The sequence below is a fragment of the Belonocnema kinseyi genome, chromosome 5, assembly GCF_010883055.1.
Source record: "Belonocnema kinseyi isolate 2016_QV_RU_SX_M_011 chromosome 5, B_treatae_v1, whole genome shotgun sequence".
NCBI classification, from domain to species: Eukaryota; Metazoa; Arthropoda; class Insecta; order Hymenoptera; family Cynipidae; genus Belonocnema; species Belonocnema kinseyi.
The window spans coordinates 46,119,424-46,143,248 of NC_046661.1; the positions used below are offsets into that span (position 1 = coordinate 46,119,424).

At 31.8% G+C, this 23,825-nt stretch overlaps 1 protein-coding gene across 2 annotated transcripts; it reads right to left on the minus strand.

Annotated features, from left to right (window-relative positions):
- Positions 1–614: 614 nt before the first annotated feature.
- Positions 615–22,319, minus strand: LOC117172927 (plant intracellular Ras-group-related LRR protein 4-like). 2 transcript variants are annotated; one of them, XM_033361226.1, is made up of 6 exons: positions 22,201–22,319; positions 21,593–21,975; positions 13,114–14,327; positions 11,860–12,017; positions 2,478–2,554; positions 615–2,391 (listed from the first exon to the last, which is right to left on the minus strand). In XM_033361226.1, exons 3-6 carry the CDS (start codon positions 14,323–14,325, stop codon positions 2,204–2,206), a joined length of 1,635 nt encoding a protein of 544 aa, XP_033217117.1. In that variant the 5' UTR covers positions 14,326–14,327; positions 21,593–21,975; positions 22,201–22,319; the 3' UTR covers positions 615–2,203. The 2 variants fall into 2 exon arrangements, with proteins under 2 accessions (XP_033217117.1, XP_033217118.1); XM_033361227.1 differs by lacking the exons at positions 615–2,391; positions 2,478–2,554 and adding an exon at positions 10,361–10,473.
- Positions 22,320–23,825: the final 1,506 nt, after the last annotated feature.

Here is a 23,825-nt window from a genome sequence, read left to right on the forward strand (position 1 = left end):
ACATTTTAATCCGAAAAAGCCTTTCCTTTCAGTGTCGGCTACTATATTGAGATAGCCTCTTTGTTTTTCATTTATATGACCGAATTCTTGTTTCAAGTTCAGCCTCTCTGCCTGTTATTAATGATCGTTACAATCTTCGGTTATTACTCTGAGATTTCTATCGGTAGGGTAAAAACTTAAAATCTAATGATCAAATGTTATTAGTAAATTTGGAGTGCTTCTCAGATATTTCGCTATTTTTTTGGACCCGTTCATGTTTCATTTTAGCCTTCTGAGGCAATGTGCTTTTCATAAGGTTTGGTTCGACCAACACCCGAGACTTTCATGAATCCATTTTTTGGAAATCACTCGACTTGTTCGATTCAAATTAACGGCAAGTACAAAATAATGTACAGATCTGGTTGAAATTTTTTGTGTGTTCCTCCAAGAAATGCCACTCCTAACTGAAAATGCCACGATACACTTTAGTGTTGCCATCAGTGTGCCTTTACACATACTTTTCAACCCACCCTTGAATATGCTTCTTCCATTGAATAACACTTTGAAGAAATATCTATTAACTAAATAACTTAAATAATTTTGGGTTTAGGTGATTTAATAAAAAAAAAGATTTATTTTATTTATATCGTATTGTTTATTCTTTTCGAATCGAATAAAGTCTTTTGTATAACGACGGTATGATTTACGCGTTTTAATAGCGTAGTAGGAGCGACAACGAGTAGAATAATGAGTGATAGGTCGCGGGAATATTCCCAGAAACTCTGAGGAAGCCAGACCAGAGGTTCCCAATATTCTCGGGAGTACTTTCTAAGGACATTAAAGCGCCATCTATATCTAAACCACGAGTTTCTAAACTTTGCGATATTAATTTACGAATTTCTATGTCATATTCGATTAAGCGATCTGCTTCTTATTTGATTCAACTCCATTCAAGGGAGTCGGAAAAATTCTTTAGCACTATGCTTTATTCCTTTTTATTTAACTTTGAAGGGTTCTGGTAAAAGGTGAGAACTTCCATACTGACACTCCACTGTCAATAAAATATCATTACAGAATTCTTTAGATATTGATTTAATTTAACTTAGATAACGATTAATTTCTATTTCAGTAATTAATTACATTTTTTCTAATATTCAATATGTAAGTACATAATAAATTTGGAATTCATTAATAACCAAAAAGGTTTAGATGCCACTTAAAGTTTTCAATTTGTATAACAAATCGTTTACTGTATCGAACTTGCACCTATTTGTTATCAAATTAAAGTGCACATTGATAAAACTTTAAAAATATTACCTGATTAATTTAAAAATTACTTGTTAACAGTGAGAAATTCAATGTTCCCCAGACTCCCGATAGTTTCCTGCAATATTCCCTTAATTTCTATCAACCTCAACTCAAATACCAGTCGTAATAAACTTTTGAGCCATACCTTTGTTACATAAAGTATCTTGTGCCCCAAGGAGGGAAACATCATTTCATCCTCGCAGGAGTTTGCAATAACGAGGCGTAGACCCACGCGCGGGTAAAAAGACTAAGTTTGCCCCCTATAGGTGCACAATATAATATTCGCAACCATGCGATAAAAAGATCATTAAGATTGAAACGCTGTTCGAAAATAATACTTGTATAAAGTTTCATGTTCTGATCAAACATATTTTTTCGTGACATGCGATTAATTTCAGAGTTTAATCACTAGGAGTTTTGTTCTAGCACAAAATTAAAAGAATTCAATAGAATTCAAAAGAATTCAGACGCAGGAGTACACTTGAATTAATCCGTGGTTAACTCTTCGGATTTGTACTAAAAGGTATGGAATACCTATCCATTTACAACTTAAAAATAGATCTTCGTTGAAGATAACATTAAACTCAACAGGAGACAGTTTTCAATTATTTATAATATGGAAAACTCTGTGAAACTTAAAAATAAACGTTGACTATCGAAAAAAATTATTAGAAAATTTGAACAAGAAATTGAATTAACCCCTATACGGAGTACTTGCGTTTAAAAGAATTTTTCTTATAAAATCGTTTTCAATTGAAACTTTGTTCATGATAATATCTCTTTGAAAAATATCGGTCTTCATAAATATTTAACAAGTTTTAAATATCAAATTAAAAGCCATTTTTAAAATAGCGATCAATCATAAAAGAAAAATACATCTAAAAGTCAGTAACAAGATAAATTTTGTAAACTGACATTAAGCGTCATCGAATTGTCCATCTTCGATGGTACAAGTTGAATTTTTTCTAAGACCTTTTTTCTTCACTCGCCTAACCACATCTCGTACTCTTCGTGAATGCAAATCTGATGGACGGAAGTAGCTACTGTAGGTAATATGAAATTGCTTCAGAGATCTCGCTGGAGGCAACTTTAATTTAGCTTCACCTGTGATGTGACGAATTGAATAAGTTAAAAGAAACATAATTTATAGTTTTCAAAATCCAGATTTAATTTTAAAATATGGTACTCACGAGTCGGCTCATATTCATCTGCAGAATCTTCGGGTAAGCCCCAATCTTCAGTGCAAACTCCATTTACCTCTGAGATTCTGCAAGAAAAATATGATCTGAATTATGTTCACACGCCTCATAGACCTCAATATAGAAAATAGGACATTTTTCGAAGTAGAAAACTTTTAGGGGCAGAGGAAGGGGGGGGGGGAGGCATAAGAAATTAAAATCAGGAAAAAACAAGGCTAATAAAACTTGAACATATTGAAATATAATGTTTTAGTTATTTACTACGTACATACATTTAATGTAGTTTCCAGTTTTGTATTTAAAGATGGGGGTTTTCCACTGCCAGTTTTAACATTCAAACAGAAAAATATTTCTGAGTGTATTTCCGGGTCACTACTACTATAACTTGATGATGGTGACCCTAACTTTTTGGAAATACGTCGCGAAATGGAGAAAAATGCAGAAAAAACTGACATGTCCTGTGTGTGTTTTGTAACTATAATTTATTGTTCTTTACATATTTCCGGGTTATAATCTTGGTAGATTATCACGTATCAGGTTGTTGCACTTTTCACTGCAGCTACGGGAAGAATGTGAATCAGCCAAAGATAAGGTGGTTTTCAATTGGGAAATAAAAAAAAAGTGAATACAATTTCCTACAAAATATGGAAATATTTTTTGCAGATAACATCTCAAAATGCACTAATTTTATAGATAAACCAATTTGTGATTGTATGTAAATGTGTAAATTTACCCACTTTAAAATTATAACTCGACTTTCACCAAATTTTTCACAATGATAATTTCAATATTACAAAACTGGCGTGTTCCCTTTTTTCATAGTTTATAAATTTATCAAGTTAACCAGGAATAAATTTAGAAATGATCAAAGTTATAAATTAGGCCCTCTGCACATTTATTTATAAAATTCAGCTTTATCAAGTGGCCCGACTAAAAATTTCGATATTACACAATTTTCCGGGCTTACAATTCTAACCCGTGGATACCACACTCCATCTGCGCAAACGTGTTTACCGTTTTTGTGCGATCTGGGATTTCGCCTTTTTGAATTTTAATAACTCATGCATAAATAAACTAAATGCAACTTACAATAAATGTCATTTTTTTCTCAAAAAATTGCCATTTCTTGTAATTATCGAAATTGTACTTTTATTTCTTTAAATTGAAGATAAAAGTGCATATTCTCAAGGAAAATTACCAACTACATATGGAATAAAATATATATCTCTTTTACGGCTATCTGAAAATGAGGTATTTTTGAAGCATAGAAAAATTAGTCAATACTTATTCTAGAATGAAAACCATTTAAAAATCTAATAATTAATAAATAATACTTTTTATTGTTTAAACATTAATAATTGGCAGATATTAGAAATAATATTAGTGCAGAGCTAAAAGTAAGTTATTCTAAACCTTATTCCGCAAAAGTAATGCATCCAACGCATACTGCATCAGAGTATCACAGTATGCGTTGCTCTTCAATAAATTGATCATCCCATTCCTGCACAATATTTTAAATGTCAGAGAAAACAAATTCGTCCTAATCTCCTTTCGAGTCGCTGCCATCATGTTCATCTTCATCGGAAAAAACGTACAGTTTTCGCACAACCGCTCGGCTGCTGCGAAAATTATAACCAGAAGTTGATGCGCCAGCCATTCTAAAAGAAAAAAGAATGAATGTAAAATAGTTTTTAATAATTTTATGTACTACCAATATTTATAATTTTTTGCAATGATTCAAACTAAAGATGCTTCCTCAGGCTTGATATTCAGCCCATGTATTTACAAATGACAGCTTTTTCCCCGCAATTATGAATTGTTTGTTCTAATATTTTAACCATATAATCCTAGTGGGTAAATACAATCCCTCTAAGAGGAATTTTTCGAAAAACGGTCTGTTTCTTCTTTAATTGTAATTAATTGAAAATTTGATGCATTTTATGCGTCTGGGATGTAGCAAACGGCCACCATGAGTGTACACATGATGAAAGCTCTACGGTGAAAGGAAATCGGAACAGATCGTTTCCGAATGAAACTGGAGTGTTATTTTTTCGACGATACTTTAAACATCGTAAAACCCAGGATCGAGCTCAGGATTTGATTTAAGTGCCTCCCATGCGTCACTCAACCTTCCTATTATTAGAGATAATAGCCGATTGAGAGAGATTAAAAATGATTAAAATACTAAACAATTTAATTTCAATATTCTGCAGTAGATGCATTATATAACGACGAGACGGTTAAAAAAAAGACGGCAGAAAATCGGTTAATCTGTTCAATTTCTCTAGAGAGTTTTTGTAATTTATTCTCTCTTCTCAGATTCTATGAAAAAAAAAATACTACAGAAAGATGCTGCGTATTCTTGAATCGGAAAAATGTGGATTTGCAAGTTATTTCATTTTTAAGATTAAACTTGAAGGTTATACAATTCGCAGCCTTTTCTTCAGCAATTCCTTTTCCATAATTTTCAACCAAAACTCGAAATTCATGTTTTTCTCTCTTTTTTACATTCTCATCATTTATGATTGAGAAAGTATTAGAATTGTCGGAAATTTGACATCACAATTTTTCAACGGATCTCCACGTTTCGAGACCTCCTGAATCCGAAAATCAGGTTTTCACGATGGCGCCTGTCTGTCCGTCCGACCGTCCGTCCGTAAATACGATAATTCTCGAAAAAATCAACGAATCAAATCCATCTTTGGCACTTTTTGTAGGTACTAAAAGAAAGGACGAGTTCGTTAACTAGCCATTTTTGATAAAAATTCAAAAATTGAGCGCATTTTGAAAATTTTTTAGACCACTTTTTTCTGAATTTGAAAATTCTATGTATGGATATTTATAGTATTAAAAAGAACAAACAATTTATCCTTATGACTTTTTCGATAAAAAGAAAATTCTCAAAGATATAGCGTTTTCAAAATTGTTTTAATCAACCGAAAATTAAAATTTTAAGCCAAAAAACGCACGATATGAAAAAATGTCAAGAGAAGAAAAACATACAGCTGCTTGCTTCACAATGAATGTTTCAATCAAATAGTTGAATATTCAACCAAAAAGATGCTATGTTAAGCAATACGGCTTGTTTATTACAAAAAAGACAGATTGTCGAACGTATAGTGTAAATTTCTACAGTAAAAAAAAATTCAACCGAAAATGGAATAGTTAAATTTTGTCTAAAGAACATTAATTTTTTTTAAATACGAAAGTGCAACAAAATATATACTTTTTCAACAAAATTGTTTAAAATATGAAGCCAAAAACGAGAATTATCTTCAAAAGGGTTGAATTTTCAACCATAAAATTATATTTAAGCCAAATAGTTTAATTTTCAACCCAAAAGATGAATTAATTACCAAAAAATTCATTTAAAACAAAATACATAAATTTCCAAGTAAAACTAATAAGTTTTCAATCAATAGGTATAATAATTCAGTTTTCAGTTAGAATCATAATTTTGAACCAAATAGATGAATTATCAATCACGAAGATTCAATTTCTCTAAATAAAATATCCAATTTCCACAAAACGTGGAATAATTGCAATTTCAGTTAATTATGTGAATTTTTAAATCAAATGATAAATCTAATTGTATTTATAAATTTATTTATGGAAATAAATGAATTTTCAACATTAAAAGAGTAATTTATAAACAAATATATAATAGTTATATTTTATATTAAATAAGTAAATTTTCAAGAAACGAATAACATATTCTAACAAACGAATTTTTTGCCAAATAGTTGAATTTTCAACACAAAAATGATAAATGTTCATGGAAAACAACATTCAACACGTGTAAATGAACTTTTAATACGTGTAATTAGTGCAATTATATTATACGAGCTTTCAAAATGTAAAGTTTTAATCCGAAATTTTTCTAATTCAGACTTCAGAAAGTTCCGACAGGGAGGAGGTGACATCGAACTTGGAATAAGTATTTCAAATTAAAAACTTTTAAAAGTATCCGAATATAAATTTTGATAATTGTCATCCTTGACAGCATTTTTTTCCTATATTGTAGAAGATGTAGACCTCCAAAATCAAATTATCGTACAGAAACGTTCAAAATTTGATTTAAAAATTCATATATTCAACTGAAATTGCAATTATTCCACGTTTTCTGGAAACTGGATATTTTTTAATAAAAATTGAATCTGCGTGGATGAAAACACATCTATTTGGTTGAAAACTTATGTTTCTAACTGGAAACTGATTATATCTATTGATTGAAAATTTATATTTTTTTTGCTTGAGAATTTACGTCTTGTTGTAAATGAATCTTTTTGGTAATTAATTTATCTTTTGGATTGAAAATGCAACTATTTGGTTAAATGTTGAAATCTTGTTAAAATAAATTCAGTTTTGTGAAGATTCGTCTTTTGGCTTGAAAATATATAAAATTGGTAGGAAATTTAAATATTTGCTAGCAAGTAAACTTCATTGTTATAAATTCATATTTTTGGTTAATAGTTTAACTATGTTGGTAGGAAATTTAACTATTTAGTTAAAAGTAAAACTATTCATTGGAAAATTTAACTACTTGGTAGAAAATTAACTTTTTTCTTAAAATGATATAATTTTATGGTTGAAAATTCAACCCTTTTGAATGTAATTCGCCTTTTTGGCTTCATATTTTTAACAATTGAAGCCGCGACTGAAATAACGTTGTATCAACACATATTTTGTTTCCATTGACTTCTATGTATATGAGTTTTTTAAAATATTTTCTCTACTCCGCGGAAGCGCTGCGATCGACAATTTAAAAATTGAATTCGAAATGAAATGTCAAAATAGTCGACGTTATTTACTTCCATTTATTTCGCATCAATCTGAATTAACCTCGCAAGTGTTCATATCTAAATCAAATTTCGAATTTTTGAAGGATCAGAATAGAAAATTACATTCGTTTAAGAGCGTCGACAAAAAATTTCACAGTTGAATTCGGAAAATTTCAATTAATAAAAATGAAAATAAATAGGTTAGATCATTTACAAATTTGGTCCTACACATATTGTGAAAAATACAAATATAATTTATCTTTTTTTTTTGTTAAAAGAAAGGAAAGAAAAACACTTAATTATTCGTGTAATTGTAATTTAAAGTTTTATTTTTATATTATTATAAAAATAATTTACACAGTATTTTTAATACCATTTCTGATCATTATTTAACAATCATTTATTTATTTTATTATTTTTTAATATTATATTTGCTCTTACCGGTTCTGGACGTTTTACTCCAGCCTCTCTAGTCCTTTTATTTTTTCCTGCATGACATTCTAATAAATTTAATTTTATTTTTTTACTTTTGTTCAAAACTCTAATGTGAGAATTATAGAAGGGTACATTTTCGAAGTATATAACCTTCACTATTTTGACATTTCTTTCCTAATTCAATTTTTGAATTTTCGATCGCCGCGCTTCCGCGGAATAGAGAGACAGTTAAAGGAAAAAACTTGTATGTGACGTGCGCCGAGAAGAAGAGCTCACTCTGAAAAGTGAGATTTTTCAGGGCGAGCGGTTGAAGTCGACGCGATAGACGCGACTTTTAGGAGAGGGGAAGCCTCACGAAATCTTCCCTTTCCACTTACCACTACATTCTTACGGAAAGAGATAGGTGATAGACGCGGCTCACGGACGGGGTATAGATGAGACGCGTAGATGGGGTGGTGAGTGGTGGGAGGTGTTTCACGGAATGTCGAGCTCTCGAGTCAAAGCCCAATTTCTCGCGCACCGAATAACTCAATTATTAGCAATAATAATGTTCGGATTTTTTTCCCATGATTTCATTAAGAAGAGCAGCTCAAAAACTATCGAAAGGTATAAAAACCTCGATTTGGTTTTTTTTAGAATGAGCCCCCTTTCTTCAGTGCACGTCACATATACATAGAACTCCATGGATACAAAATATGTGTTGATACAACGTTATTTCAGCCGAGGCTTCAATTTTGTTGAAAGAGTATATATTTTGTTGCACATTCGTATTTTTTTAAATGAAAATTAATCTTCTTTGGAAAAAATTTAACTATTCCATTTTGGGTTGAAAATTTATCTTTTTTTTTAGTATAGAAACTTACACTATTTGTTTTCAAATCTGTCTTTTTTGTTATAAACAAACCGTATTGGTTAACATAGCTTATTTTTGGTTGAATATTCAACTATTTGGTTGAATGTGGGACTGTTTTGTTGAAAATTCATATTTTGAGCTTCATCCCTTCATGGTTAAAAATGTAACTAGCTTGTTTGAAGAAAAAAACAGTGCATCAATCCTGAGGAACAGGACATTCATTGCGAAGCAAGCAGTTGTATTTGAAACAATTATTCAAGAAAAAAAAGAGAGAAAAATGATGAATTTCGAGTTTTCGGTTGAAAATTATGGAAAAGGAATTGCTGATGAAAAGGCTGCGAATTGTATACCCTTCAAGTTTAATCTTGAAAATGAAATAACTTGCAATTCCACATTTTTTCCGGTTCAAGAATACGCAGCATCTTTCTGCAGTATTTTTTGTCGTAGAATCTAAAAAGAGAGGATAAGTTACGAAAACTCTCAACAGAAATTGAACCGATTAACCGATTTTCTTCTTTCTTTTTTAATCGCCTCGTCATTATCTAATGCATTTAATTCAGAATATTGAAATTAAATTCCTTGATTATTTTAATCATTTTCAATTTCTCTCAATCGGTTCTTATCTCTGACAATAGGAAGGTTGAGTGAGGCATGATAGGCACTCAATCGAATCCTGAGCCCCATTTTTCCAAAAATCCCTCTTTGAGGGATTGCATTTACCCACTAAGGTTATGTGGTTAAGATATGAGAAAAAAAATTTATAATTTTGGAAAAAAGCTGTCATTTGTAAATACATGGGCTAAATATCAAGCCTGAGGAAGCACCTTAAAAACCTCAAACTTTAAGAAAATTCGAATTAAAAAAATCTTGAATTTAGAAAAAATATGCAATTAAAATGTAGGTATGCTTCTTGGTAAATTTATATTAAAAATTGAAAATATGATGTCAAAATTACTTACCTCTAGAGAAAATGTAGTCGAAAAAACGATTATCAGGCGAAATTCAATTTTTTCCGAAGCACCCTCTTTACAGCCTAGGAAACCACACTTGTGCAAATTTGCACCAAGCTTAACTTTCAAAGTAAACCTCACAAACAGTAAGAAGGTGAAAAAATAATATTAACCATTTGGTTCCTGCATATACATGAAAAAAAAAACAAATTAAGCACGAAACTTGGGCTTCTGAATGTTGACTATCTCGGCAGTACCGATGATTTCTCCTTAAATCTACCGAGTGACAGGATACACTTATTTCAAATTTTGCTGGTGCATATTCACACAAGTGCGGTAACCAACGGGTTAAAATATAAATAAAAAATTTACCCGTTCATTCAAAATTTGTCTCCTAAATTGAAAAATTTATCACATATGCAATTTTTAAATGTAAAACGTGGTGAGTGCTTACACTTTTTTTATAAATTGTAAGTTTTTTAATGCATCTTTATGTGAGTAAAATCTGACTAAAGTTACGACACTAATCACTACGTTACCTGGCACGTGTCAATTTCTAATCGGAGGATTTCGCTTGCTTCCCGCAACGTTCGACTTTATGCTTTTATTTTTATTATTTATTTATTATTTCGATTATTTTTATTTTTTTTTTTCTGATTGCATTAAATTCTCTGAATTCATTGAACCCTTAAAGTCTCTGAACTCCTCGAATTCATTGAAATCCTTGAACTTTCGGAATTCCTTAAATTGTCATAATTCCTTGAATTTCCTTAATTCTTGGAATTCTCTGCATTTCTTGAATTCTTTCAATTTCTTGAGCTCGATGGATATCTTGAATCCCTTGAAATCCTTGGTTTGTTAAATTCCCTTAATTCCTTGAAATCTTTGATTTTCTTGAATTTCCTGCATTTCCAGAATGGCTTGAATTCTCTGAAATCCTCGAATTCTTCAGGATTTAATCATTTCACCTGTCAACAATTTATTATACGTGGGTATAAAGGACCACCCTCATATGGCACGTGCACAGTTGTCCGCTTGGCAATCGACGTGCACAGTTGGGCGCGTGCAAAGTTGCTACGTGCAAAGTTGTCCCGATCCTATTTCAAACTGGGTAAATTTATAAATTTACATAGTCATAAAATGGTTCATCTATAAAATTGGCACTTGTACAGACGTTATCTGCAAAAACTATTCCAAGATTTGGAGGAAATTGTATTCACTTTTTTATTTATTTCCCAATTGAAAATTGCCTTATTTTTGGCCGATTCTCATTCTTTCCGTAGCTGCACTAAACAGTGAATCAACCCACTAGATGATAATACTGATAATTTAGGACGATTCACACCCACAAATATGTAAAGAACCAAAAATTACGATTATACAAAATAAATGAATCGATAAGTGTCTGTATGAAATTTATTTCCAATAATTTAACTTTTATTGACAAAAAAAAATGATCACCGGGGAAGCATTAAAAATGATCATTTGACATGTTTGCAATACCGTTACTTTCAAATAACGAAAAGACATACAAGTTGATTAAGAATTTCAAAGTTTTGAAAATTAGACAGTATGTCAAAATATAACACTACAAATTGAGTTAAGATGAACAAAAAGTGCGAAGTGCATCGACTTTTTAATTTAATGTGGGAAACAATAAAAGTTCTCTTTGTAATTATAAAAACGATGTTCTTACTTCAAATAAAAAATTAGTAAAATTTGTTTGTTTATTTTTTTACTGCGTTATCATTATTTTAATTGTATTAAAACTGTGATGCAATCTATCTTTTTTTCTGTGAATTCACCGAAGTGAAATTACTTCTGTTTTTGGGACATAAAAATGATAAATTTATGAGAAATTTCTAAGAAATAGACATGCGCTAGGGAGAAGTTAATCGAAACACTTCAGTCAAGCATTAAAAATGTTTGCTTTGGAATCCGAAAGAAGTACAACCAAATTAGGCTGGTTCATTCTACAACTTTTTTTCTGATTTAATTTAATTAACCCGCAAAAGTTTCCCACCAATACCAGCAAATATCTTCTTTTCGCTTTTTGGATTTGAAAATTAAAAAAAAAATGTTTCTTTGGAATGAGTTAAAGGCAACATTTTTTGGAAAAAGTTTAAGGTGTGTTTAAGGTGTGGAATCTAAAATTTCTTAGGTCTGAATGAACGTTTAAAGATCACCAAAAAAATCCACAGGAATAACACTTTGTCAAGTTTTTCTTTAATTTCTAACTTTTATCACTATTTACCAGTCAAAAATATACCTATTCAAAAAATTGCTATACATTTTGAAAATACAGAAAATTAAAAACAAAAATTCAAATACAAAAAGAAAGGGAAGTTTCTTACATTTCGCCACATTCGCTGCCGCTGCAACTGTTAGATGCCTTTGCGTCGTTATAGTTGAACGTTTTATCCTCTCTGTACGTCTTCGAACCAACATCCCTCTCGTAATTGTAGTGTTGTCTTAATCTCTCTCTGAGAATGTCATACGGCGTGTTTCTCATCTATGATTTCAAAGATCAGAGAACGTTAAAATATTAAAAACATAGCTTCCTTTCGTCTTTTGCATCATATCTCAACAATCTACTAAAAGCTATCAACCCTCTTCTCCAGATATTTTGCTGATTTTCCGCGGTCATAGATATTGAAACAAATTTTTTCTAAAGTCTTCGTGTAAACAAAAAAATTAAATTAAATTTTCCAAAAACAAAACTTTGATGTATTGTTTACGACCCAAAAAAAGACAACATGCGAATTTAATATTTAGGAACAGGGTCCAACTAAAATTTTTCAATTTTTCAAATTCCCCATTTTAGCCTACAAACTTAATAAGTTATTTATGGAGGTCTTTAAAATTATGTGATTTTGAAATAAAAGGATTTTAAATTGTACACTTAGAAAAAACAAGCTGGAAATTGAACAATTTCCAACTCAAAACGTTCAAAATTAAATAATCTTGAATTTGCAATGCCTAGATTTGCAAAGGAACAAATAGTAATCATTTAAGGTATGACTTAAAGTGGAAGGTTTAGGACAATCACACTGCGAATTGATTAAAAATTGCTTTAACAGTGAGGCTTTCAATTAAAAATATTACAATTTTGAATGGTTTAAATCTAAAACCATACATTTTTTAACGTTCCTGTCTACAATTATGCACTTACAAATGCTTTCAATTAAAAATAGTTATACTAAAATTGTCAGTTTGAAAATAGTCAACAAAATTGGGAATAAATTCAGAGCCTTATAATTAATTTGATACTACTAACTATTTTTTAAAATTAACCAATTTTGAAAATTTCCATTAAAAGGTCATTAATTTATGAACAATGTAAATTTAAACTTGTTCAGTTATTGTTCCCTGAAAATTGCTTCTCTGAAATTTTGCCTATGAACAGAAAAAGTCGAAAATTTACAAAAAAGTCTGGTACCTATTTCAAATACCTAACAATTTTTAAAATGATTTAAAAATTGAAATACAACAATCGTGCCTATTAATCCAAACCTAAACTAAAAATATCTTATTATTTTTAAATGATAAATTTGTGCTAGAGTGCATTATTTTAAAAATGTATTTTTACTTGCTTTTGTTTAACTTACCAAGGAATTTTTAATCGCGAAGAAGTTCTTCTCAAGATCCAAATACTTTAGCTTCTCTCCTTCCAAACATGTTGGTATCTCCGAAAGCTCATTATTAAACAAATCCAGAATCTTCAAGTTTTTTAGATTCGCCATTGATCTAGGAAGCTCCATGAGTCGATTATTACACGCGGAAATTTCCTCTAATTTATCTAAATTTCCAATTTTCTCCGGCAATTTACCCAATTCGCAACTATCGATAATTAACACCTGCAGATTCTGAAGTACGCAGATTTCATCCGGCAACCAACATAACTGATTTTCCCCAATGTCGAGTCTTTTCAAATTAAAAAACTTGTCGATAGAGTGCGGTAGTATCGACAACGCAGTCATTCTGGCGTTGATTTCCTGCACCACTCCAGGATTTCTCAAATTCGAGCCTGGGAGGGTACAAAATATATTGGATCTTCCCTCTCGTCTCAATTGTACTTTATCATTATCGACATTTATCTTTTGTAACTCGACCATGTTTGATGTGATTTGCTCCAAGTTCTTATCATTCAAGGAAGAATTGCGCATCGAGAAACGTCGGAGATGCGAGATTTGCTTCTCACGAAAGCGGAATTTATCGAAGACCGAATCGTCTAGATTTATTTCATCCAGCTTCCAGAATTTGGAATTCAGCAACCACTCGGGAAAAAATCGGCAGTATTTTAAGCCATTTGCTGAGAAACGTTTGAGTTTTGTGCTGGCTGGAGCAGAAATAAACTTGAGGGGATTATGTGAAACATCGAGGATTTCGAGGTTTTGCATCCCCTCTTCAACGCACTCGGGAATGGATTTGAACCTGTTGTTCGATAGAACGAGCTGCTTTAGGCGATTCAGAGCTGCACAGGAAATAGGGAACTTGGAGAGATTGTTAAAGCTCAAGTCGAGAATTTCAAGGTTTTCAAGACGCCCGAGATCATCAGGAAGATCTTGAAGTTTATTCCCTGACGCATCCAGGTGCTTAAGGCTCTGCAAGATGCATACTCTGGATGGTAGAGAGGGAATCCCGATGTTATCGATCTTCAGATGCTCTGGATGCTCTTCTAGATGCTGAACTTGTGTCTTGGCGTGATGTGATTCATTCTTAGTTGAATTTTGGTTAAAGTCCAGGCTTATTTTTCTGCTTTTTGTTATTCGCTGTGGATCAGCAAGATGGCGCTTCTCCGGACTGCTTATGGTTATCATTGCTGTTAAAAAGGCAGAATTTAGCTTGTTTTAGGTTTCAAATCAAGACTTCAGGAAATATATTTCTTGGAAAACATATTGCAAGAATAGGTAATTAAATAGGGCAAGAATTCGCTTTAGTGTCATTTGTTTTATTCCACATTAAGAAATTCATTATCACGTTCCTACACGCAATGTCAAGTTTTTATAATATAGAAGTATTTAGAAATTAACAATTGAACACAGTATAACTCATCATCCGGGAACTTTTTTCGCAATCAGCGACTACAAAATCTAGAGGATACCAATTTTATCAAAAACCACTGAAATTTGTGAGGAAACCCCTTTTCTTCAACTTCCATCAGACCTGCTTAACAAAAATGTCTACGAAGTTATACAGATATTTAAATTTTAATATGAATATTAAAAAAAGACATCAATGTTTTCATTAAAATTCGATATTTTCTGATCTAATTCAGATACTCCAATTTTCTTTTCAGAACCAGGTGAAGTTACCATCCCTTTTCGAAGTCGGTCGGTAAATTGAAAAAAAAGTTCAAAATGAATAAAAATCTCATACTTATTTATATATTTTTAATTGCTCCTTCTATAAGAAAGACATGCTGTAAATGTTTGTAGACTAAACAAGTCTAAGAAAATTCTGTAAAAAGACCTCTTTCTTTGTTGTGATATTTTGAATCCTTTCTGATAAAATTTCTAAAATTATATTTTTAGGAAAAAAAATTCTTCTGACCTTAAAAAATGGTTTATCCCGCATTAAACTAACAGGATGCCTTTCATATATCAAAATAAAAAAGATTTTCTGTAGAAACCCAAGTTTTTTATAAGTTTCTGCTTATATAAGGAAGACATACATTTTTGAGACCGGGAGGATTTTTGTTACATAAAATTATCATTTGTAATTTTTTTTCGTAAAAAGAGGCAAGATCATCTATAATAAAATTCTTTTTTAAGCCTAAGTCTATGTAAATTATTATTATTATTAATGATTTGGTTTGCGTTTTAGGTCTAATAAACATAAAGGATGTTGTTTTGTTTTTGGCCTTTGGTCTTAAACTGGGTGGTTGTAAAATAAAGAAGTCTTTAACAATGAAAAAAAGTGAATGTATTAAGCCACGGTATCGGAGTTGTTACAGTTCTGAAGAGGCCATGACACCATGGCGAAATGCATCAGAGTTTCCAGATAGAGCATTGAGCAAGTCGCCCAAGTTGCCAACTCAAGTCGTTCAAAATTGCCCTACGCTAGACCTTCAGGCTGCAATTTATATAGCCAGTGTAATAACTTAACATAACTTAGTGAATTCAAGATAGCGATAGTCAGTTTTCATATAAAACAAATACCTTCTCATTATGATGAGTGTAAAAATTCTTAGTACTATTTCATTAACATATCAATGAATTAATCATTAGAATTTGTTTGACTGTCAATAAGTTTGAAATATGTATATGATTAAAATACAATCAAGCGAGTTTCAATTTCAATCTATAATAAAAAACTGATATATGGTTTTATTGTTTTTGTCCTTAAATCAAATAAAAGACGAACACTACTTTTTTCCAAAAGTATTACACAGCCACTCCAAAAAAATCTTTTACTGGGTCTGGAGGTCTGACCATGTTTACTAAATGTTTTTGGAGTCGCTGAATCTGAATCCTATTTCCAAAAAACCGCAGCATGTCAGGCATGTCAGCATGTCTGACATAACCTAAAAAAACCTCATAAAGTTTTTTTCCAGTCCAGGGGTCAGACCACGTTTATTATGTTTTTGGGATCGCTGAAATTCGAATTCGAGATATAAAGACACCCAGCACGCCAGGGTTCTGACATAGTCTCAAAAAACCTCATGAAATAGTACATACCCTACCTATAGAAATCTCTGAGTTTTTTCTAGTGAAATAGCCCGGCCCATTTGAGACTATAAGCACAGACGATTTGAAACAATTTAGTCTGAGAGATAGTCTGAGAGATTTGGGTCCATTTCAAGGTCCTTTTAGTAGGCTTTTTAAGAGTGGTGCAACAATAATATAATGTTCCTTTTGTATTCGTCACGTACCGGACGGGCACAGTTATTTACAGTAGTTGGCCGTCGCTAATCTGACTCTCCCTTTTTAAATTTCTCTTCAAATTATTGACACTTTTTTTTAATTTAATGAATTTTCTCATTATACTTATTTATAATTATAACTTATATGCTAATATACCATTTTCTAGTTGAATACAAAAATGATGTCTTTTTTGGCGTTTCTCATTCCATTTACGAGAAACGTCGTATTAATTCAAATTTTAAGCATTAAAAAAAAAGTTAGATATCTAAAATCATCGAAACCCGTAGATTCCGAATTATTATGTTTTAGGCTGTGAAATATGAAATTAAAAAGATCTACTTCTAAATTTTAATCCGAAAGCTTAACAAGGATTTATGATCGTATTTCTATTTCAATTTCGGAAAGGACATTTTAAAGCCTTTAAAACATTTAAAATAACTACCTGGGCCTTTGAATATATCTACCTGAGTGCCTGCAGCGAATTTCTCTGAGCTTCTCTGACCCTAAAGAATCTTTAGAATATACTTAGAGATTTCTTTCGGTAGGGTAGTACAAATAGTACAACTTACCTTCCTTAAAAACATGCATGTAAGGCAGATAAAGAATATTGGGCGTTCTTGACAATTTTAAATTCGAAGTGAAAGAAAGAAATTGCGCTTTTAGGCAGAAGGGAGAGTGTGGGGTACAGCTACGTTATTTTCAAAAGATAAATTTAAGTTTCTCTATCGGGCGCAGTCTCATGTAGCGGGCGCAAAGTTTTATGTCGACCCGGCGGCGGCGAGCGCATGTCCGAAGGTCGCATGGGCTGTAAGCGGCCACATTACGCTTGCTTTATGCTCTGGCGGACCGAAGGAAACAAAAGGAGCCTCTACAAAGTATCCTTAAAGACCCCAATGAGTCCCCCTTCGGTTCCTTCTTTAAAAACTCAACAACAAAAAACAGCAAGATCAACTTTTAAATTGTTGACGTTCAGATTCTACGTTAAAATTTGCATTCGAAACTTACGGAGTAATCGCAATACTTTTTCGTGTAGCGTTAAAAAATTAAGAAAATAAAATACCTGTCATTTACATGGGCCGAAGGCGGCTTAAAGTGCATCTTTTTTCAGTAGCAGTTAATAAGTGTTCCGTCGGTAACTTTAAGAATTTTGTCTGGATGCTAGCGCCACGCAGTGGAAATCTCAGACAATAACGCTGCGATGCAAGTGAGAGAATTTTATTTTTAAACTTCGCGCGCAACATACTACTTGAGCTATTATGGATGCGCTAGAAGTCACCTTCAGCAGAAGTTAATGATATTTTTTTTTATTTTTAACGCTACAAAAAAAAGTATTGCGCTTACTCCGTGAGTTTCTAAGGGAAATTTTAACGTAGAATACGAATTTCAACAATTTAAAAGTTGGTCTCGCTGTTTTTTTATATTTTTTTAAAAAGGAACCGAAGGGGTACTCATTGGGGTCTTTAAGGGCATGTGATACTTACAATTTCCCCGGCTTTTTTCCACAAAAATAAAAAAATTTTAAAACTGAATTCGGATATGCTATAAAATATGATAACGGACGTCCCCGGACTCTTTTTTGAGTGATGATAACAAAAAAATGATTGTGCTAAATAAAAATTTTTTGCATATGCATTATTTTGAGGTTACGTCGTTTTTCATCTCTGCCTTTCCGATAATCTGGAAATTATTTATGAAATAAACTTTTTTGATTGCCTGCAAACAAGGTTAGGTCCGAGTGATTAGTTAATATGTTTATTTGTGAGTCCAAAGTTTTCGGCCAAAAATATTGTGTAGTTTGGAAGTAATTTGATAAAAAAAATTTGATAAATTTGATAAAACAACAACAAAAATTGTGTGGGGACGTCCGTTAGCATGTTCTATATCATTTCTCAGATTTTGAAGGCAAAATATTTCTTATCCTAGGAAAAAAGCCGGGGGAATCTAACACTGAAAAAATCGATACTATTTCCTAAGCGCTATGCAAATTAATCACATTTTGCTAAATTAAAACTTTTTTTAATTAACCTACAAAAAAGTATGTGGGGACGTCCGTTAGCATGTTCGCTATCATTTCCCAAATTTTTAAGACAAAACATTTATTATTCTAGAGAAAAAGCCGGGGGAACCTAAAACTAATAAAATCGACAATTTTCTAAGTATCACATGCCCTTCATGACACATTTTTTAACTTCTACACTTATTTCCACGTAAAGCGCCACATAGAGTTGAAAATTTGGGATAATAAATAAGAAGCACTAAGAAAGTTGGGCGTTGTTCTAAACTTTGATAATGATTAAAAAAGAAAAAAAATATTTGTAAAAAAAACTTTATTAATATTTATTAAATTTTGGGATCAGAGCCATCATTCTTAGTGCTTCTTATTTATTATCCCAAATTTTCAACCCGACCTGGCGCTTCGTGTAAAAATAAGTTAGGAAATAAAAAGTGTAGGTAAGGTAGGAATCTGGTCCCGTCACCCACTCGCAACATGGTCTTCAGCCTTAAGGGCATGTGATACTTAGAAAATTTTCGATTTTACCAGTTTTAGGTTCCGACGGCTTTTTTTCTTTAATAATCAATATTTTGTCTTAAAAATTTGGGAAATGATAGCGACTATGCTAACGGACGTCCCCACATACTTTTTTTGGTTTAATTCCAAAAAGTTTTAATTTAGCAAAATCTGATTAATTTGCATAGCGCTTAGGAATTAGTATCGATTTTACCAGTTTTAGGTTCCGACGGCTTTATTTCTAGAATAATCAATATTTTGTGTTAAAATTTTTGGAAATGATAGCGAACATGCTAATGGACGTCCCCGCACACTTTATTTGTGTTTTTTTCAAAAATTTTTTTGATATTACTAAAAACATGCGTATATATTTCGAGGTTATGTGTGTTACAAATCACCCGAGCGTTACTTCCAAACTACACAATATTTTTGGCCGAAAACTTTGGACTTTCAAATAAACATAGTAACTAATCTCCCGGAACTAACCCTTTTCCCAGGCAATCAAAAAAGTTTATTTCATAAATAATTTCCAGATTATCGGAAAGGCAGATATGAAAAACGACGTAACCTCAAAATAATACATATGCATAACATTTTTATTTAGCACAATAAATTTTTTTGTAATTATCCCTCAAAAAAGAGTCCGGGGACGTCCGTTATGATATTTTATAGCATCTCCGAATTCAGTTTTTAAGAATTTTCATTTTTGTGGAAAAAAGCCGGGGAAACTGTAAGTATCACATGCCCTTAAAAGTGTTAATATCTAAATTTGCTGACTAAATAAAACAATTTTTACACTTAATATTCTAAATTAACGTTTTTCAACATTTTGAATCATGTTTTTTTTCTAAGGGATTCAAATATGAATGATTCTCTTTCTTTTTTAAAAAAGGCTTCTCTAAATTAAAATGCTTAACTGTAAAAGTATCTTACTTAAATTCATACAAGTTTAAATTTTTAAATAGTTTAAATGATGTAATTTGGATATGTCAAATAAAATTAGAACACTTTTAACGCCATTGAATTTGTAATTTTGCAAGTGTTTAATTGTATAATTAAACTGAAAGGAACATTGTGATAAAACAGCTACCGCGGTAATTTGACAGTCGATGTGTAAACTTGCATCTTTTTACACTGGAAACTATTTGACCTTTTCAATAAGTTGTAAAGACACATACAGCATTGCATTTGCATGAGACTGTGAATTTACAAATAGCAGCGTATTTACAATTTTTCTGTGTGATTTAAAGTGACGGAATGTAGAAGTGCTTGATAGAGAGCGAAATTACATGCAGTATGATAATGCCACTGATGGGTAGGCCTAGACCAGAAAACAAAGGACTGTTTTTTGTTTCTACCTCCATTTGTTTACAAGATATTCCTCATTATATGAGACGGAATGTTTGATGGCGAAAATAATGTTATTTTGAATAACTTGTACGAACTATCCACCGTTACGGAATTTTCCGTAAGTCTAACCCCTTTTATAGCTCGTTAAGAGTTAAAGTTACGGGAAATTTCATGATATTAGTCAGCGCCTAACATATAATGAAAAAATAATTAAGTTTTCTACAAGCAGTATTACTGGCTTTGCTTTGCACGTTTTCCCTGTCAATTGACAAGCACAACGTTTTTTCACGCACGCAGCTGTGAATTTAAACGCAGTGTTTTTTTTCAGTGTCGTTCGTTTTTTTACTCTAGAGTCTCGTTCATTCACGCACTCTTGTAACTTTACTACATATTATATGGGTTGATTAGTTTCCAACGTATTAAGATGTAAAATAACACAGAATTGTTTTACAGTGTATTGTAACCATAAATGTGAATGTTAGGAAACAGAGTTTGCATACTTTTTCTCATCCTAATACTGAAAAATGTACAGCAGGTGAATCTAATCAATGAAGTATTTGTCAACATAAAAGGCGGTTTTCTAAAACACACGAAAATTGAAGTTTCAATCGGTTATAGGTTCAATATTAATGATTATTTGACAGTGACATAGATAAATCGAGGTTTTAAGAGTTTTTCACCAATTAAAACCGGAATAAAAATCTGCATATTTTAAATTACATTTCGGATCCGACATTTTTTAACAACATCAAATTTAAGATGCGCATTTAAACCTGAGATCAATTAAAATACTAATCGTAAAAGGAAATTACTATTTGGTTTTGACGTATACATTTATTAGAACATGGTTTGCTTTCAAGTATAAACACTCTCCAAATTAGTCTCAAGGAATAATTTAATTCACCAGTAGAATATTACTTCTGAGCTTATGTAAGTAAATACATAAAATATTGAATACAAATTAAATCAATTCTTTTTTTTCCGGTAGCTTAAAATATTAATCGACAATTCATATAAACACGGTATGTCTTACATCATCAAACTCGTCTTTCTGTATCGGCTTTCGAAACTTCCCTGGCTGTAAATCACTGCGCATCCCTGTTCTTAAATTATTTTTAGATCATATATTGGTTTTAAATGATGTATTAGGTGCTTTAAATTTTGATCAAAATTTGATTTAGTAGGCGCCTTCTTAAGTATTCAGAGGCTTACAGTCTGTTTTAAAAGTCATATTTTACCAAACACGTTTGACTGATTATAACTTCAATCTCCAATTTTTGTGAAATTTTTATATTTGACTCAATTTCGAGAGGTTAGCTTTCATGAAATGAATGAAAAGCGGGATATTTAAGTATTGCTTACCTTAATTAAAATTCAGCATATATACAATTTATAACATACAATTATTTAAATAATGTACAAAATACTAACTCTAGACTTCCAATTGATACATTGTTACCGTTTAATTGTGAGGAACTGATAAACTGATAACAAATTGATTTTGTCAGATTTGTTTTGCCTGAAGTCTGAAGCTTTCGAGAAGAGTGCATACAGTTGGCACTTGCCTCTGATAGATCGCGCCACTTGCTGACGCAGTGTCGCGCTGGACCACACGAAGGAATAATAAGGAGACCCAACTGCCAGTGGGAAGCCTTTCGACAGCCTTCCGAAACATTACCGTAAGTGGTAGGCACATTTCAGGCAGATCTTAAATTTTCATGCTCAGGTGCGAAGTTGTCCTCTTCCTATACATGGTAAGGTGTGCGAGTGAGAAAGTTTGTCAAATTGACGCGATCTTAGGCAACTAGATCGATTTTTTTTTTATTATACACGTTTTTTAAGATTACAAATGTTTGGAAGTCTTAGAAAAAACAGTATTCTTCATTCCAACGTCCGACTACAAAAATAATAATGTACTGCAATTTCAAGATTTCCTGATCAAACAATTTCATTATAGTCTACATATTTACCACTTTTATAATGCACTCTTTTAACTTTACAAGTCTTAACGCTGAAGTCCTTCACTCAACTAGATCAATAGAAACTTTAATAATTTAAATATGCCTACCACCTACGGTAATGTTTCTATTGCTAAGCAGCAAAACGGAGTCAGATCTCCTTAAAATAGACCTTATATGCAAGAAAACGACATTGCGCAAGCGCGAAAAATATATAGCACTTCCATGGGGGTGGCGGACAAGTTTTCACTAAAACGTATGTGAGAATAGTAACCATTGACGAAAAAAAAACTATTTCAAAAATTGGAAGTTAAAAAACTTCCCAACAAAGAAATGTCTAATATACCCGGAGAAAATCCATTAAAAAGGAAAGAGATTGGTTCGCACAAGAAGTGCTGTTTTGGAAAAAGCAAAAGTGACAGTCGGTGCAAGTTCTACTTGGAGTGCTACTATTATTGTATTAGATTTCCAAGACCCTGTTTAATATTTCGAAAGGGTGACATTCCCGAGGGTTCATTCAAAAGACATATTAAAAATTGCGCGAAATGCAGTAAAAGTGATATGTGGGTGAGGTAATGTGCACACAGAGACGAGTACTTTTCAAGCATAAAGGATGTCATTTATTACATGATGTTTGTTAATTAATTACATGTAATTTATTACATATAATTACATGATTTTTGTTGTACGAATTTTCAAAGTAAAATGTTTAAACTAAAGAACCGCATTTGCATTTATTTCGGTAATTTGCAAGCTAGGTGAATTTAGAAACTGATAACCCCCTTATTATAATATATCAATTCATTTTCAACTTCATTTCCTTAAAAATACTTGATCAATCTTTTTATATATTTTTTTATTATTAAAGGTATTTTACTTTTACGCAAAACACTATTTTTCAACTGTTAAAACCTTACGACTATACGCAGTGTAAACATAACCTGTATTCCACATGCCGGTCAATAAGTTGCTGCTTTTTCCCTTTGGTGCATTGTTTTCTGCAATCAACCACCTTTTTAGCTGACAAATGGTATTTTTCCACCTTTTTATGCAATAATTCAGCACCTGGCACATCATTTTCATTCACTTTTACGTTAAAATTAGATACGACAGTGTACATTTTACCAAAATTATGTCCGCAATTTTTAAATGCCCGCTAAGTCTCATGGCGGCGCCTAAGCTTCCGCTCTTAAATGAAAAGCACTATTCCTTCGTGCGCTGATCAAAGAAATTATACACCTTATACGCCATCATTTTATGTCTGTGATGTTGGCACTCCAAAATTTGGACAAAGAATCTTTTATCTGGAAATGAAAATTATTTCCATGGAATACTTTGGTGGTCCGTTGGTGGTTACAAAGTGGTGTTTTTTTATGTTTGGTGGTAAAAATTGCAAAAACTACAGAGTTTTTAAACTTGGAGTGCTAACTTCACGTTGCACTCCACTTTTCGACATTTTATAAAAATAATTTATTTATCCTTGGGTGGCCCTTCGGTGGTCATGAGGTGGTGGTTTTTGATTTTGGTGGTCAAAATTGTGGCAGATATTCATTTTATAAAAATGTTTCTCAACTTGCGCATCTGGTTGTGCGCATATATAAATGGCGCAAAGGTTTAAAACAACAAATGCTACGTAT